This window comes from Ursus maritimus, unplaced genomic scaffold (genome assembly GCF_017311325.1).
Source record: "Ursus maritimus isolate PB19 unplaced genomic scaffold, ASM1731132v1 scaffold_21, whole genome shotgun sequence".
Taxonomy (NCBI): domain Eukaryota; kingdom Metazoa; phylum Chordata; class Mammalia; order Carnivora; family Ursidae; genus Ursus; species Ursus maritimus.
This window is the reverse complement of record NW_024424564.1, coordinates 47,655,177-47,672,413: the sequence shown is the minus strand read 5'-3', so window position 1 is coordinate 47,672,413 and position 17,237 is coordinate 47,655,177. Positions and strand designations below refer to the sequence as shown.

General features: G+C 59.8%; 1 protein-coding gene and 1 long non-coding RNA gene across 3 annotated transcripts; both read right to left on the bottom strand.

Moving 5' to 3' along the window:
* Nucleotides 1-343: 343 nt before the first annotated feature.
* LOC121104433 (DNA dC->dU-editing enzyme APOBEC-3G-like) lies at nucleotides 344-4,380 on the bottom strand. Of its 2 annotated transcripts, none has more exons than XM_040637552.1 (5): nucleotides 4,135-4,380; nucleotides 3,124-3,202; nucleotides 1,428-1,719; nucleotides 865-986; nucleotides 344-583 (listed from the first exon to the last, which is right to left on the bottom strand). In XM_040637552.1, the coding sequence occupies exons 1-5, from the start codon at nucleotides 4,161-4,163 to the stop codon at nucleotides 575-577; spliced, it is 531 nt and encodes a 176-aa protein (XP_040493486.1). In that variant the 5' UTR covers nucleotides 4,164-4,380; the 3' UTR covers nucleotides 344-574. The 2 variants fall into 2 exon arrangements, with proteins under 2 accessions (XP_040493486.1, XP_040493485.1); XM_040637551.1 differs by having other exon boundaries at nucleotides 3,058-3,202; nucleotides 4,135-4,377.
* A 3,161-nt stretch (nucleotides 4,381-7,541) lies between these two features.
* Nucleotides 7,542-9,416, bottom strand: LOC121104432. The gene is made up of 2 exons (XR_005836764.1): nucleotides 9,225-9,416; nucleotides 7,542-7,866 (listed from the first exon to the last, which is right to left on the bottom strand). It is a non-coding gene; the product is annotated as an uncharacterized LOC121104432 (long non-coding RNA).
* Between the last annotated feature and the right edge of the window lie 7,821 nt (nucleotides 9,417-17,237).

Below are 17,237 nucleotides of genomic sequence, written 5' to 3'. Positions count from 1 at the left end.
ACAGCGAGGCTGTCATTGCAGATCAGCGTGGCTGACAATAGGACAGGTTGGCAGGGGGCAGGTTTCTGATTTCTAGATCCCCCCCATAAGGCTTAGCTGATTCTTACTCGCAACAGAGGGAATTTGCGTGACTGCTCCCTGAAGGGCCCACCGCAAAGGGAGAGGTATTTGCAGGTTTGCACAGGGTTACAAGCCTTGGTGTGGCTCTCTGGACATTGTGACACATTTCCAGAGAAAACCTTTGGTAGGAGAGCCTTAATATCCCCTTTCATTGCTTTGCATTTGAAATCAATTAAAGTAATTATTCTCTGAAAATTGAAAACTCTTCTGACAGAGACGAGGGCAATCTTCATCAGGTATATTCGGAACCTAAGACAGGTTTCCCATGACAAGTAAATCTACTCAGATTTTGCTTTCAAGACAACTTCCTCTGGGCTCCTTGGCTTTTGCTGGCTTCTTTGGATCCCTCTGGAGATGGGGGTGGAGGGCAAGGTTGCATTTCCCGGGAGGAAGTGTTTGATTCTGCTGTTCACAGAGGTCTCCTGCGGTCTTTAGCCAGACTGGAGTCCATGCTTCAGGCTCCCTGCTCCAGGAGGAGAAGGTGGAGTGGCATGGGGCGGGCAGTGAGACAGGGGGGCAGAGGGAACACAGAAGGGGTCTGGCAGCCACAGAGATGGGGAAGGGAGGGGACACAGGAGGACAGGGAACAGAGGTGTCTGTCCCAGGCAGCCAGAGGGGTGGAGCTGACCCCCAGGGGGGAGCAGGTAAGCCAGTGGAGGCTCTGGAAGGGGCAGGGAAAGGCCAGGGAGAGGAGAGGGGGGAGGAGGGCAGGGGAGGTGGCAGGAAGGGAAGGAGGACCCCCACCTGGAGAATGGCTTGCAGTTTCTCAGAGAATTTCTGACTCTCCTCATGCAGAAATGGCCAGGGTTGGAAGCAGCTTCCCTCCTGGTCGTGGAGCACGAAGGTTTTCCAGCAGAGCTCAAACTCTGCAGCAAGCAGAGGAGGGACATGAGCTTGGCTCTGGGGAGGCCCAGGGCCCACAGGGGGTCTGACTCCCAGGGACAGGCTGTGCCCCTCCTAAATACACCTCTGCTCACTCTCCTCCAGGGCGCTCCCCTGACCCCGGGGACTCTTTCCTCAGCCTGGAGCCTCATCCAGCCTGACTGGCCTTCTTCCTGGAAGCCCAGGGTCTGTGTGGCCTGTCCACCCCTCATGCTCCCTTCCCTTCCGGAGACATCTGTCCTGCCCTGCCTCTCTCTTCCCACAGACCCTGCTGTCCTGTGCTGTCCAGGCTCCAGCCTCCCCTCCGCAGGTAGCCAACGGGGTCTACCACCAGGGACACGACTCCTGCCCACCACTCACCCCAGCATCCTCCCTGCCCAGGCCTCTCCCTGCCCTCTGCCCACCCCCGGGAGGGCCCCGCTGACCCCTGTAGGTCATGATGGCGATGCTGGCCCCAGCCCTCTTCAGGGTCCGCAGCCCCTCCTTGTAATTCTCATCATACTGCTGTCGGGTATAGAGGCGGGAGGCGAAGAGCTTCAGGCTCACGTGGCTGTTCTCCTGCAGGAACCGAGCCATCTTCTGGGCACACTTAGCGCAGGGGCTCCAGGAGAGAAAGCAGGTGACCCCATAGTGAAGCTTCGGGTCCAGGTTCCAGGACTGGATCTGCTCCAGCAAGTAGCACTCCGCGTGGCAGGAGGGCTCAGGTCCCTGGGCAGGCTGAGCACAGAAGAGGCAGGAAGGGTTTCTGTCATTGGTGGTGAACGAGGGAGAGGGTAGGACCAGGGCCAGGCAGGGAAGTCCTGGCCTCAGGCACAAAATACAGGGGGAGCCCTTCTCAGCGTGGAGCTGATTGGGATGTCAGTGCGGTATTCCCAGGATCCCGGGTCAGCACCACTGGCAGACAAGCACAGGAGGGCAAATTCCTAGGAGCCCGATGAGGGGTGCTGAGCACTTTGCTTTCTGCCTCTGCTCACTAGGGCTCTGCATGGCAGGGCACCTGACTGGTCCTCATTTGCATTGTTGTGATTTGATTTGTCATGGGATTTGTAGGAATTTCGACTTTTAAGGATTGCTTTAAAATATGATTGAACTTGACCCCTGAGTTTCTGGAGCCCTCTGAGCTTGTGCCCAAGGGAAGAGTCTTCGGGACCCATACCTACTGGGGCCCTGCAGACAGCAGCGGAAGAGCCCCAGGAAGGGAGACAGGAGGCCAGGTGAGCTCCAAGGACCCTGGCCTGATGCTGTGGAAGTGGGTACTTCCTCCAGTCAGGGATCCCCCGGTCTCCATCCAACCCCACCGAACGTCCCTCCCACCTATGCACCAGCACTTCCAGGAGCTTCTGCTCTGGGCCTCGCCCACGGGTGATAGAAAAGGGCTCATTGTGCTGAGAGGAATGGGGTAGGGGCGCCCAGAGGAGAGGCGCCTGGGTTGTGGGATGAATGTCATTGTCGGGGCTCACAGGACTGTGGAGATGGGTCCAACCCGTCCAGGGAAGGATTGTCAAGCAGGGATGGGGAGCAAGTCAGGTTCCCTGGTGCGAGCTCAGAGATCTGGGCGAAGTAGGATGGGGATCGGGGACGAGGGGACCTCCCTGGGCGATGCTGGTGTGGGGAGCAGTGCCCTTGGCACGATCTCCAGGCAGTGGGCAGGGGTCCTGCCAGGACCCCCACTGGTGACCAAGGGAAGCCTCGAGAGCCAACGGAATTCAGGTTCTGTGGCCGGCACTCGCCCCAGGCAGGACCCATTTAGAAAAGCTGACCCCTTATCCAGAAGCCTTTTCCTCTGACCTAACCCTTCCTCAGAGGCACAGCGGGAGGGGAGAGGCTGAGCCCGGGCCTTGGGGTGACAGGGACTGACGGTGCCAGGCCTGGGACACTGTGCCTGCTCTCTGACGTGTGGCTCCAAGCCAGCAGCGACAACAGAAACAGTCCCCACCTGACTCAGGCCAAGGTGTGGCAGCTGTGGGGACCGAAGGGGAAACATTGGTGAGACCTGCCCCTGGCCCACCCAGAAGGTTCTACCCTGAACGTCCCAGGACCGGGAGGCCTTGTCACCTTATTGCGCAGGATGCCCTTATCCTGGCCCAGAGGGACCCCGGAGCCCTGAATGGGACCCTCGACCTTGTAACAGAGGTAGGTTCTGGAGGGCCAATCATCATTGCGGAAGTTCTCATTGAAGGTGTCCTCATCCAGGAGGTGTCTGTGGACAAAGGGGCGGAGGAGAGGCTGAAGGACACGGCCTCCCCCTGGAGCAGTGAGAGTCCTCTTGCTGATGTGTGTTGGGAATAGAAGAGAGGTTTTCCGTAAAAGGTGAAGATACTTCAATCTTTAAAAATCTAAACTATTTCTTATGAGCTCATTGTCTTTGGCTGGTTTCTTGGGCTCCTCTGCCCCAGGCCTTCCCCCCTGCACCCCACATACTGGCCGGAGCTGCAGAGGACGGGCTTCCACTGGCTTTGCTGGGCCACCCAGCCTCCCTCTGCGACCCTTTCTGGGATCCCCCGGGGAGGAGGCCAGGCCAGTGCTCTGTCAGGTGACCCCCAGGAGCTTCCCAGGGCGCTCAGACTCTCTGCTGGCCTCACCATCCCATCCCTGTCCCCGCTGGCCTACTCCCCTGTGTGGAGGGACACCTGGGGCTTTTCCCTCTTGACTTCAAGGTTAGCCCGTGCCGCAGGGTGCACTGGGGCCAAGACATGCCCGTGCGGGACCATTGCCGATAGGAGAACACCAGAGCCTGTGCTTCTGAAATAATCATGGGCTTTTCTGTAATGATGAATATACCACAAGCCCTTTACAAAACCAAAAGCTAAAAGCTAAAAGGGACCTTCCAGTGCACAGTTCAGAAGGGATCCCAGGCAGAAAGACCAGATTCCTGAGGGGATTGGAGGGAGCCAAGGGTGGGGACCCTCACGGATGGGTCCTCAGGAGTCATCCTGGGGGAGGCTGGGTGGACAAGCAGACCGGGTGTCAGATGACAGGGCTCGGTGGGCCTGGGCTGGGGTGGCAGGAGCAAAGCAAAGAAGAGCAGGCGCCCCCAGGGGTCCAGGAGGGACCTGGAGGGAGTGGCGAGCCCCCATCAGGCAGCCGGGAGGAGGGGCTCAGGAGCAGGGCTGACGCAGGGGGCGGGGTTACCTGTCCCAGGCCTCTCTGCCAGCATCCATGTCTAGGTCCCTTCACCAGCTGTGGCTCTGTGTCCACAGCTTCTCTGCTTTGTCCCGCCTGTGCCGTCCTCTCGGGGTGCTTTCCAAGCACCCAGGAGCCTTATATGCCATCAGAGCTCCTGGAAGCGGCTGAGCTGGCATTACGGGGACACACCCCTTGCTAGACTCACGCTACTCATGCCACCCTCATGGGTGTCAACACAGGAGGAACTTCTCTGCCAGCTGTCATGTCCCTAAGTCTTTGGGGTCAAGTTAAGTTTTGGTTTCCCTGCTCTGACGAAGGCCCTACCTGGAAGTCTGAAGGAGTGACCGAGGGCAGGTGAGGTTCGGGGAGGGTGCGGGCTCTCTGGGCAGCAGGGACCAGCAAGGCAGGAAGTGAGAGGACAGGCGTTCCCCCTGGAGGAAGGTCCTGGCCCAGGACACAGGGCCCCTGGAGGGCAGGCTCCTGGGCAGCCCCACCCTGAGTCCCGGTCCGCAGCCAGCACGGCGGGGGTGGGGGGTGGAGGGGGTGGCCCAGGCTCCCCGGGGCCAGCTGGGTGAGACACCTGGGCACCCGCACATGACAGGGGTTGTGGAGGGCGGGAGCGTCTGGTCTGAGAAGTCGCAGCAGGGCCTTCATCCCTGCATCTGCCAAGGGAGGAGGACAAACAAGTACTGAGCTCCCCTGAGAGCACACCGCCCAGCGGGTGATTGCAAACTGGACGTGGAGCCTTTGGCCCATCACCTGCAGGGGAAAAGAAAGGCTCCCAGAGGGAATGGGACTTGGCCAGGACCCCACAGGCATTGTTGGATGCAGGGATGGGGGGATGGAGACATCCCACTGGGCGGCCACCTGAGCCCTTTCTGTTCACCCCCAGGCCTCAAGGAATGAGGGGGGATTCGTATTCCAGCCCCAGGCAGGTCCCTGAGCCCTAGCTGGCCATTTGTCCCCTCAGGGCTGCCCCTCTGTCCCACTCACTCCCCCATTCTGGCTTCCCTTAGAACCCCCAGTCCTGGCCCAGTGTCCCCTCCCTGAGGGATGTGTCTGTCCCGGGACTAGCTGGGCCAACCGGGGCCTGAGTCACACCCTGGCTGCCTGCACCGAGAACCGCTGGGCTGATCACCCTCCCGGGCTGTCTAGTCACATCCTGAGAGTGAAAACCGTAGCACCGTGGCCCCTCCTTCTCGGGCGGGCATTCCCTGTTCCTGGACAGAGGGGAGGGTGTCCTCCCCATACCTGCACTGAGCCGTCTTCCCATGTCTTCCATCCCCTAGACCCGGTGCCCTCTAGCCCTGACCCCGTCCCCTGGGGGCCCAGGTGGTCTCTGGGCCATCCTGCCTGCTGCCCATAGTTCCTAGGTCCCAGCCCGTGCACACAACAGACCACACATAGCTCGCAATCTCCAGCCCCCCTGAGCGGGAGCCCCCATCCCTGCCTGGACCGGGGCTGCAGAGACCAGGCCTGCCCCTGAGGATTTGGTCCCAGCTCTCGCCTTCCAGGGGGGAGGATGCCGCCCTGATGCAGGCCTGGCTCTCCTCCAGGACCTCCAAAGTCCCTCTGGTCACTCACCCTGCTCGAGGGAGCGCTGCTGGTCCCCCCACACCGTAGGTTTCCGTGGAGGGACCCCCGTGCACCCAGTCCCGTGCTGGGGGCAGAGGGGGCTCCAGGAGTGTGGGGTCCTGGGCACAAGCCCCTGGCCCCGGGAGGACTTCTGAGGGGGAGCCCCCCCCCCCCACATCGGCCCCTGCCGTCCCAGGGAGCTGTTGCAGCCAGAGCACCCGTGTCTCTCTGGGCTCAGCCTGCATCACTGGCTCTGCTGAGCAAAGGTGCCCCTTCAATGGTCCTGTAGCATTTTGTGGGGAGACCAACGGGGGCTACATGGCAGGGAGGACACTTTCCTCCTGCCTCCCCGGGGACAGTCTCCCTGCCAGTCTAGCTCCTCTGCCAGCAGCTCTGAGGTCTCCAGTTCTGGAATGTTCCCGGCACCCCCTCCTTCCTGGCTCCCCTGGCCCCAGCCTGGCCTGATCTCCCTTGCACTGGCTGCCCCCAGCTGCCCACTGAAACACAGGCCAGACTGGCCCAGGGTGTCTCCAAGTCCGTAGGTCAGTTTTGCAGGTGGCAAGGGGTTCCTTGTCTTGGGAAGACCAGAGGGTACATCGTGGGTAACAGGGCTTTGCCCTTCCCCTGAACCTTATGTCTTGAGCCACCTGTCTGAGTCTGGGCTACGAAGGGCAGGAGCACGAGGAGACAGCGCCTGGGCCGTGGGTGGGCCTCCCCTCTGTTCTCGTGCCCCTTGTCCTTCCCGAAGGACCCCCGCCCCGGCATCCTCCCCCACATCCTCCCCTCTCCCCGGAGCCTGACTCCCTGGTGTAGCAGAGGCCCAGGGACTACTGTGTTCTCTGGCCCGGTGTCGCCGAGGCCAGGGAGGACACGCTTTGGTAAAGGCCACAGTAGAGCCTGGTGGTGAACTCTGGGTCCAGGAGGAGCACTCCACACCACAGACTGGCCATGACCTCAAAACACACAGGCAGCTTCCCTCAGTCTCCGAGGCTAGAAGCAAGAAGAGTGCAATCCTGTTCTATGGGGAATGACAGCCCTGTCCCCCACATCTGCCTCTGGAACACTGAATGAACATGTGAAAAGATCCCTAGGGGAGTCCCGCTAGAATTCTCCCTCAAAGCGTGTGACGGTCCCAGAAGGGAAAGGAGGGCCTGGGTCCCTCTTGAGAGCGAATGTGTGCCCCCTTACCCCAAACTCCAGGCAGGGGCAGCCCATGCCAGGACTGATCCCGTTCCCCTGTCAGGAAAACTGGGAACAGGGCGGGCTGCCCCGGGCGGGGGGCGGGGGGTCCAGACTGGGGTCAGAGACACAGACTGAAGCTAGAGGACCCCGGGGAGGGCGCACACACGTGGGCTCAGCCTGAGTCTCTCTGGGGCTCAGGGAGTGGAAGGTCCCATTAGTGTCTGGACTCCAGGCTGGGCTGCTCTGGATGAGGCCCCAGCGCTGCCCCCTGTGGGTGGCCTCCCCTCCCTAGAGCCAGAGGCCAGGACAGGGGGCCCGTGCCCAGCCCAAGATGGAGCAGTCTTCCCAGGCCGTGTCATGGCCCCTTCCCAGCACCTCCTGGTGGTCCCTGGGTCATGGGCCAAGCTCTGGGACCGGGGTCCTGGGGAGATGGGGTCCTGGGAAGATGGGACCCTGGGGAGTTGGACCCTGGGGAGATGGGGGTCAGGGCTTCCTGGAACGTACCCTCTGAAAACACTGGCTATGGGGACCTTTTTCCCCGTGTCAGACCTCTGTCTTCTACCTGGGTTGCCCCGTTTGCCCTGAGTGACTGCATTGTGGATTTTTTGGTGACTTGCCGTCTGAGTCCAGAAAACAAAAACAAGACAAAAAGGCGTGACTTGATGATGCGTTTCTTCCAACAACTACCTCTTGCGAAGTTTTAACATCCTGTCTTCGGTCCGACCCGGAGAGGCACTTGGGTGTGTCCAGTAATCCCCGGGTGGTTCCTTTTTGTCACGTCGGTGCTTGTAGGAGGAGCTGTGTGCGTCCTGGGGTGCCTGGGCCTGGGTGCTCAGGCACAGGGATATGGGACACCAGGGTTTGTCATAATTGTGTGTCCTGAGGTCCCAGGGATATCCAGAGGAGGAAGTCATCTAACGTGACGCACCCGCAAGGCTCACGGGCCGGAGACAGAGGCCTGATGTCCAGCTGCACCTCAGCCTGCAAGGAAAACGTAGGCTGGTATGAGCCATGTGCTGCTGTCCCTGTCCCTTCTCCCCACAGCGCATTCTCCCTGCTCAGAACCCTCCCATTTGTGCCCCTGGCTTCCAGTGCTTGCTCTGGGCCCCCTCTGGGCTGGGCTGGAGTCCTGGCTCTGCTCTGTGCTGGGGACCCGCAGCACAGCAGAACGTGGGACGACTGACTCCCGGTACTGGTATTATTCACTTTACCAACGTGCACCTGCTTCAGAGATGCAGACATTCACGCAGGAAAAGGCTGTGGCCGCATCCAACACACCCAGTCTCTCCCACCCCCAAGGCAAACGGAACCTTGTGGGGCCCTCCCATGCCCACTTCTGAGTTCTCTGAGGAAAGCGTCTGGGGCCTGTCTCTGTTTCAGGCTCTGACAAACTGCGGTTACTCCGAAAGCTGTGGCTATCACCTGTCTGGGCCAGCGAGGCCTTGGCTCCGTTCTCTGACAGCCCCTCCTCCTGGGGATGGAGACCTAGGCCCTGAGTCTGTGAGCTCCTGGATCTATCCCCCCTCCCTTTTCTGTGCCTACAGTTGTGCCCCGGGGGTGTGTGTGTGTGTGTGTGTGTGCGCGTGTGTAGACTTCGGGGGGGATGGGAGGGTTCTTGTTGGCAAGCAGGGGTTTGGCCTCCATCCTGGGCTCTCAGAAGAAGAGGGAAATCACCAAAATGTAACAGAGTGTCTGGGCCTTCACTCTGCGCTGAGCGAGAGTTCTCTCCCGGGCTCCTGGGTGTTCTCTGTCGCATAGAAAATTCCATTTTATAGGGGTGCCTGGGTGGCACAGCGGTTAAGCGTCTGCCTTCTGCTCAGGGCGTGATCCCGGCGTTGTGGGTTTCTCGTCTCGCTGGCTGTCTCTATCTCTGTCAAGTAAATAAATAAAAATCTTAAAAAAAAAAAAAAAAAAAGAAAATTCCATTTTATAAAGTCAGGGATGCTGTCAGAATTCGGGGCCCCGACCCCCCCAGCTCAGCTCTTCGTGATCGTCTTCTGCTATTCTCCTCTGCGACCAGAGGGCTGCCCACCTCCAGGCACCGGCTCTCATCCTAGGGCCAAAGAGGGCAGGGCCAACCTAACACCCTGGCCTGTGCCTGGGAAGTGTGGTCACCCAGTGTGAGTGTGGTCCGGGACAGACCCACTCATTTACAGTTCCTAGGGTGTTTCATTCGAAGACCGCGTTTGTCCTCCCCCTCTCTGAGCCCTCCTACTCGCTGGCCCCTTCTTCTGAGTGTCCCCAACCAAACCCCTTACCCTCCTCTCTCTCCAGACCCTTCTTTCTGGCTCTGGTCCTGCTCTGGCCACACCACTCACCTCTCTGCTGAGGCTCCTTACCTGCAGCCCTATCCCGACGCCTCCCCCCAAGTCTCCGGGGTGGGGGGTGGACACTCCCTCCCTCGGCCCCCATGTGCTCGTCCTGCATCCCCGGTTTCGGAGCAGCTCCCCCCGTGGAGTCTCTGTAGGGACGATTTACAGTCAGAAAGTCCTGGACTTCACTCTGAGCCCAGGCTTCTCCATACTCAGGGGCCCTGGGTTTCTCCCCCTAAACACACGGACAGTGGCAATGAAGGACCATGGGGGCTGTTGTGGCAGTTAAATGACAAAGCAAATGTCAAATGCTTTAGACTATGTCTGAGATCATTATTCCTCAATAAATGATGATGTTATTAATAAAAAAAAATAGAGGGGCTATCCTTGTTTAATAAATCACTCAACGCACAGTGCACCCCCCAGTCCTCCGGACATTCTGGCTCATACCCTAGCAGCCCCACGTGGGGGAGGCAGGGTGAGCAGTGGCCTCAGCAGAGTGGTCACCCCTGAGATGCAGGATGGGGCCAGTTCCTGGGGAAGGAGCAGGGGAAAGGATGGGGCGTCCAGGACTGTGACCAGAGAGGAGGGAGGGGGGAGAGGAACAGCCAACAAGAGCCACAGAGAAGGGGAATGCCGTCCTGGAGCTGGTGCTCAGAACTGAGACAGACCTCAGGGCAGGGGCCACAGAGGGCTCAAAGCTGCGGCTTAATTTCTGAGTCAGCGCCCAGGGCGGGTGGCACTGCTTCCTGGTTCTGTGACCAGAGGCTTATGCTTGCTTTCAGCTCGTGGTTTCACCAGGCTGCCCCGGGAACTCAGGCATCCCATATACACAAACACATGTGGGACCTGGCACACAGCTGTGCCCGGGCAGCTGCCCCGAATCAAAAGATAGACACACACACACACACACGCACGCACGCACACACACAGAGTGACTAAAAAAAGGACCTTCCTCGGGGTTCCCAGACACACCCAGAGCACACTCCCCAGGGCAGGAAAGCAGACAATGTTGACACTCCCCAAGGGGTAGTTGCTGGAAGAAACATCATCAAATCACGCCTTTTTGTTTTGTTTTTGTTTTCTGGACTCAATAGGGAGGGACTTTGGAGGTCCTGGAGGAGAGCCAGGCCTGCATCAGGGCGGCATCCTCCCCCCTGGAAGGCGAGAGCTGGGACCAAATCCTCAGGGGCAGGCCTGGCCTCTGCAGCCCTGGTCCAGGCAGGGATGGGGGCTCCCGCTCAGGGGGGCTGGAGACTGCGAGCTATGTGTGGTCTGTTGTGTGCACGGGCTGGGACCTGGGAAGTATGGGCAGCAGGTAGGATGGCCCAGAGACCACCTTGGCCCCCAGGGGACAGGGTCAGGGCTAGAGGGCACCGGGTCTAGGGGATGGAAGACATGGGAAGACGGCTCAGTGCAGGTACGGGGAGGACACCCTCCCCTCTGTCCAGGAACAGGGAATGCCCGCCCGAGAAGGAGGGGCCACGGTGCTACGGTTTCCACTCTCAGGATGTGACTAGACAGCCCGGGAGGGTGATCAGCCCAGCGGTTCTCGGTGCAGGCAGCCAGGGTGTGACTCAGGCCCCGGTTGGCGCGGCCTAGTCCGGGACAGACACATCCCTCAGGGAGGGGACACTGGGCCAGGACTGGGGGTTCTAAGGGAAGCCAGAATGGGGAGTGAGTGGGACAGAGGGGCAGCCCGAGGGGACAAATGGCCAGCTAGGGCTCAGGGACCTGCCTGGGGCTGGAATACGAATCCCCCTCATTCCTTGAGGCCTGGGGGTGAACGAAAAGGGCTCAGGTGGCCGCCCAGTGGGATGTCTCCATCCCCCATCCCTGCATCCAACAATGCCTGTAGGGTCCTGGCCAAGTCCCATTCCCTCTGGGAGCCTTTCTTTTCCCCTGCAGGTGATGGGCCAAAGGCTCCCGTCCAGTTTGCAATCACCCGCTGGGCGGTGTGCTCTCGGGGAGCTCATGTTTTTGTCCTCCTCCCTTGCAGGTGCAGGGATGAAGGCCCTGCTGGCTTCTTCTCAGACCAGACGCTCCCGCCCTCCACAACCCCTGTTCATGTCGGGTGCCCAGGTGTCTCACCCAGCTGGCCCGGGGAGCCTGGGCCACCCCCCACCCCCACCCCCGCCGTGCTGGCTGCCGGGACTCAGGGTGGGGCTGCCCAGGAGCCTGCCCTCCGGGGGCCCCTGTGTCCTGGCCAGGACCTCCTCCAGGGGACGCCTGTCCTCTCACTTCCTGCCTTGCTGGTCCCTGCTGCCCAGAGCCCGCACCCTCCCGAACCTCACCTGCCCTCGGTCACTCTTCAGACTTCGGATAGGGCCTTCGTCAGAGCGAAAACTTAACTTGACCCCAAAGACTTAGGACATGACAGCTGGCAGAGAAGTTCCTCCTGTGTTGACACCCATGAGGGTGGCATGAGTAGCGTGAGTCTAGCAAGGGGTGTGTCCCGTAATGCCAGCTCAGCCGCTTCCAGGAGCTCTGATGGCATATAAGGCTCCTGGGTGCTTGGAAAGCACCCCGAGAGGAGCGCACAGGCGGGACAAAGCAGAGAAGCTGTGGACACAGAGCCACAGCTGGTGAAGGGACCTAGACATGGATGCTGGCAGAGGCCTGGGACAGGTACCCCGCCCCCTCGTCAGCCCTGCTCCTGAGCCCCTCCTCCCGGCTGCCTGATGGGGGCTCGCCACTCCCTCCAGGTCCCTCCTGGACCCCTGGGGGCGCCTGCTCTTCTTGCTTTGCTCCTGCCACCCCAGCCCAGGCCCACCGAGCCCTGTCATCTGACACCCGGTCTGCTTGTCCACCCAGCCTCCCCCAGGATGACTCCTGAGGACCCATCCGTGAGGGTCCCCACCCTTGGCTCCCTCCAATCCCCTCAGGAATCTGGTCTTTCTGCCTGGGATCCCTTCTGAACTGTGCACTGGAAGGTCCCTTTTAGCTTTTAGCTTTTGGTTTTGTAAAGGGCTTGTGGTATATTCATCATTACAGAAAAGCCCATGATTATTTCAGAAGCACAGGCTCTGGTGTTTCTCCTATCGGCAATGGTCCCGCAGGATGTCTGTGCCCAGTGCACCCTGCGGCACGGGCTAACCTTGAAGTCAAGAGGGAAAAGCCCCAGGTGTCCCTCCACACAGGGGAGTAGGCCAGCGGGACAGGGATGGGATGGTGAGGCCAGCAGAGAGTCTGAGCGCCCTGGGAAGCTCCTGGGGTCACCTGACAGAGCACTGGCCTGGCCTCCTCCCGGGGATCCCAGAAAGGGTCGCAGAGGGAGGCTGGGTGGCCCAGCAAAGCCAGTGGAAGCCCGTCCTCTGCAGCTCCGGCCAGTATGTGGGGTGCAGGGGGAAGGCCTGGGGCAGAGAGCCCAAGAAACCAGCCAAAGACAATGAGCTCATAAGAAATAGTTTAGATTTTTAAAGATTGAAGTATCTTCACCTTTTACGGAAAACCTCTCTTCTATTCCCAACACATCAGCAAGAGGACTCTCACTGCTCCAGGGGAGGCCGTGTCCTTCAGCCTCTCCTCCGCCCCTTTGTCCACAGACACCTCCTGGATGAGGACACCTTCAATGAGAACTTCCGCAATGATGATTGGCCCTCCAGAACCTACCTCTGTTACAAGGTCGAGGGTCCCATTCAGGGCTCCGGGGTCCCTCTGGGCCAGGATAAGGGCATCCTGCGCAAAGGTGACAAGGCCTCCGGTCCTGGGACGTTCAGGGTAGAAGCTTCTGGGTGTACCAGGGGCAGGTCTCACCAATGTTTCCCTTCGGTCCCCACAGCTGCCACACCTTGGCCTGAGTCAGGTGGGGACTGTTTCTGTTGTCGCTGCTGGCTTGGCCACACGTCAGAGAGCAGGCACAGTGTCCCAGGCCTGGCACCGTCAGTCCCTGTCACCCAGGCCCGGCTCAGCCTCTCCCCCCGCTGTGCCTCTGAGGAAGGGTTAGGTCAGAGGAAAAGGCTTCTGGATAAGGGGTCAGCTTTTCTAAATGGGTCCTGCCTGGGGCGAGTGCCGGCCACAGAACCTGAATTCCTTGGCTCTCGAGGCTTCCTTGGTCACCAGTGGGGGTCCTGGCAGGACCCCTGCCCACTGCCTGGAGATCGTGCCAAGGGCACTGCTCCCCACACCAGCATCGCCCAGGGAGGTCCCTCGTCCCCGATCCCCATCCCTCCGCCCAGATCTCTGAGCTCGCACCAGGAACCTGACTTGCTCCCCATCCCTGCTTGACAATCCTTCCCTGGGTTGGACCCATCTCCACAGTCCTGTGAGCCCCGACAATGACATTCATCCCACAACCCAGGCGCCTCTCCTCTAGGCGCCCCCTACATTCCTCTCAGCACAATGAGCCCTTTTCTATCACCCGTGGCGAGGCCCAGAGCAGAAGCTCCTGGAAGTGCTGGTGCATAGGTGGGAGGGACGTTCGGTGGGGTTGGATGGAGACCGGGGATCCCTGACTGGAGAAGTACCCACTTCCACAGCATCAGGCCAGGGTCCTTGGAGCTCACCTGGCCTCCTGTCTCCCTTCCTGGGGCTCTTCCGCTGCTCTGCAGGGCCCCAGTAGGTATGGGTCCGAAGACTCTTCCCTTGGGCACAAGCTCAGGGCTCCAGAAACTCAGGGGTCAAGTTCAATCATATTTTAAAGCAATCCTTAAAAGTCGAAATTCCTACAAATCCCATGACAAATCAAATCACAACAATGCAAATGAGGACCAGTCAGGTGCCCTGCCATGCAGAGCCCTAGTGAGCAGAGGCAGAAAGCAAAGTGCTCAGCACCCCTCATCGGGCTCCTAGGAATTTGCCCTCCTGTGCTTGTCTGCCAGTGGTGCTGACCCGGGATCCTGGGAATACCGCACTGACATCCCAATCAGCTCCACGCTGAGAAGGGCTCCCCCTGTATTTGTGCCTGAGGCCAGGACTTCCCTGCCTGGCCCGGTCCTACCCTCTCCTGCTCACCACACAATGAAACCATACTCCTTTCTCCTTCTTGCCAGCTGCTGACCCTCCTGCCATGCCCAGTGCTACGCTGAGCAGATCCAGTCCTGAACCTGACCCGAAGCTCACTATGGTCACCTGCTTTCTCTCCTGAGCCCTGCGCTAAGTGTGAGAATGGTCTTGCAGGAGAACAGCCAGTCTGCCTGGAAGCCTTCGCAGCTCCGTCATCGCTCCCTATGCCAAGAATGTACAATGAGGAGGGGACTGCGACCCTGAGGCTGGGAGCATCGCCACTCGATGACCTCTAGGGTCAGGGCCTCCCGGGTGGGCAGAGGGAGCGAGAGAGGCCTGGGCAGCGGCTGCTGGGGGAGTGGTGGGCAGGAGTCGTGTCTGGTGGTAGACCCCGTTCTACCTCGGAGGGGAGGCTGGAGCCTGGACAGCCGGACGCAGGACACAGGTCTGTGGGAAGAGAGAGAGCAGGGCAGGACAGATGTCTCCGGAAGGGAAGGGAGCATGAGGGGTGGACAGGCCACACAGACCCTGGGCTTCCAGGAAGAAGGCCAGTCAGGCTGGATGAGGCTCCAGGCTGAGGAAAGAGTCCCCGGGTCAGGGAGCGCCTGGAGGAGAGTGAGCAGAGGTGTATTTAGGAGGGGCACAGCCTGTCCCTGGGAGTCAGACCCTGTGGGCCCTGGGCCTCCCAGAGCCAAGCTCATGTCCCTCCTCTGCTTGCTGCAGAGTTTGAGCTCTGCTGGAAAACCTTCGTGCTCCACGACCAGGAGGAAGCTGCTTCCAACCCTGGCCATTTCTGCATGAGGAGAGTCAGAAATTCTCTGAGAAACTGCAAGCCATTCCCAGGTGGGGGTCCTCCTTCCCTTCCTGCCACCTCCCTGCCCTCCTCCCCCCTCTCTCCCTGGCCTTTCCCTGCCCCTTCCAGAGCCTCCACTGGCTAGCCTTCTACCTGGCCAGTCCCCCTCTGGCTGCCTGGGACAGACACCTCTGTTCCCTGTCCTCCTGTGTCCCCTCCCTTCCCCATCTCTGTGGCTGCCAGCCCCTTCTGTGTTCCCTCTGCCCCCTGTCTCACTGCCCGCCCCATGCCACTCCACCTTCTCCTCCTGGAGCAGGGAGCCTGAAGCATGGACTCCAGTCTGGCTAAAGACCGCAGGAGACCTCTGTGAACAGCAGAATCAAACACTTCCTCCCGGGAAATGCAACCTTGCCCTCCACCCCCATCTCCAGAGGGATCCAAAGAAGCCAGCAAAAGCCAAGGAGCCCAGAGGAAGTTGTCTTGAAAGCAAAATCTGAGTAGATTTACTTGTCATGGGAAACCTGTCTTAGGTTCCGAATATACCTGATGAAGATTGCCCTCGTCTCTGTCAGAAGAGTTTTCAATTTTCAGAGAATAATTACTTTAATTGATTTCAAATGCAAAGCAATGAAAGGGGATATTAAGGCTCTCCTACCAAAGGTTTCTCTGGAAATGTGTCACAATGTCCAGAGAGCCACACCAAGGCTTGTAACCCTGTGCAAACCTGCAAATACCTCTCCCTTTGCGGTGGCCCTTCAGGGAGCAGTCACGCAAATTCCCTCTGTTACGGTAAGAATCAGCTAAGCCTTATGGGGGATCTAGAAATCAGAAACCTGCCCCTGCCAACCTGTCCTATTGTCAGCCACGCTGATCTGCAATGACAGCCTCGCTGTAGAGAATAGAAAGAATGAGTCTAAATATTGGGGAGGAACCCTCACATTTGAGGTAGGAGGGAGGCGGGAGGTTGCTCCCAGTCCTCACTGCTTCCGCCCTGAGGGAGCTGAGATCCCTGCTCAGAGCTGAGCTCTGCTGCTTCATGACACAGGGCACCTGGGACAGAGCCCTGGTCAGGACCACACAGGACAGGGCACTGGCAGAACCCCGCAGGCCTGGCATGCCCTCCCTGCTCTGTGGAGTCCACACTCCTGAGTGGAGCCCTGGCAGCCGGTGGGTCCGCACAGAGCCTTCCAGGCGCACAAGTCCCGGTCCCTCCTCACAGACTCTGCTCCCTGTCAGGCCTAAAGGATGTCCCAGCCTCACAGTGACTATAAGGGGCTGGAGAGAGGCCTCATTCAGGTTGGACAAGGGAGGGACTGAGAGGAAGGGATAGAGGACCATTGCTGGGCGGGGAGGAAGGGGTGGTCAGGGAGGGCTGACACCCTGAAGTGGAGGAGCTGGAGGAGAGAAGCAAGCCAGAAAGAGGGTAGAAAGGAGAGGAGAGAGGGCACAGCGGGCCCAGGTCTGCCGTGGAGGACGGGACAGAAGGAGCCTGAGGACAGGACTCTGGGAGAGAGGGGCCAGCCAGGGAGAGCTGCCCTGGGGGTGGACTTTGGGGCTGTAGCCCAGAGACAGAAGGGGAGGGGCTCAGGCTGCTATCAGCACCTGCCCCCTCCCCTGTTCCCAGCTCCCTCCAGGCACCTGTCTTCTCCTGCTGGGCTCCTGGGCCCCAGGGCAGCCTGCCCCAGACAGCACCTCCTCCAGCCTGCATGGCTCACTCCCAGGAGAAGGGGGCACTGACCTCGACTTCGGAGCCTGTGCGTCCTTCCGTGGGCAGGAGCCGTGTCCGTCCCTGGCAGGTGGCAGAAGGGAGACCCCAGAACATAGGGTTTCCCACTGGGATTCCTCCAGAGACTCTTTTGTGCTGCAGAGGGAACCAGATTGTCCTCGGGGCTCGTCACTGGAACCTAGGGACTGACCGGGGCTGTAGTGACCGGTCCTTGTCCAGGGCTGAGGACAAGGTGTGACATGGTTTTTCCTCCACGCACGATGCTGCCGAGGAATGGAGGGATGTCTCCGCTCCCTGTGGGTCCCTCAGTCCATATACTCCCTCCGTCATGCCTGTTCGGGCTCCCGGCTTGAGCAGCCTGGTGCTGGGAGGCCAGCTGGTCAGGCAGCCTTGGGGGCTCCAGAGTGATAATAAGAATCCGGTTTATGCAACTTTACAAGCAACATCCTAACCTCAGATACCACGTTCAGAAGGAAAAAGAAAGGGGCTCCCTTGTAGGGGAAGAAGAAGTTATACAGGCTCCCACAGGAAACAATTACTTTTCAGAAGGAAGCCGACTTGGCCTTCATTTTAGACA

Coding starts and splice junctions, on each gene's coding strand:
- LOC121104433 (XM_040637551.1), bottom strand. CDS start 4,163: ATGGATGCTGGCAGAGAGGCCTGGGACAG. Junction 3,203..4,134: donor GGCAGAGAGGCCTGGGACAG/GTAACCCCGCCC, acceptor CTTTGTCCACAG/ACACCTCCTGGATGAGGACA. Junction 1,720..3,057: donor AGGGCATCCTGCGCAATAAG/GTGACAAGGCCT, acceptor TTCTGTGCTCAG/CCTGCCCAGGGACCTGAGCC.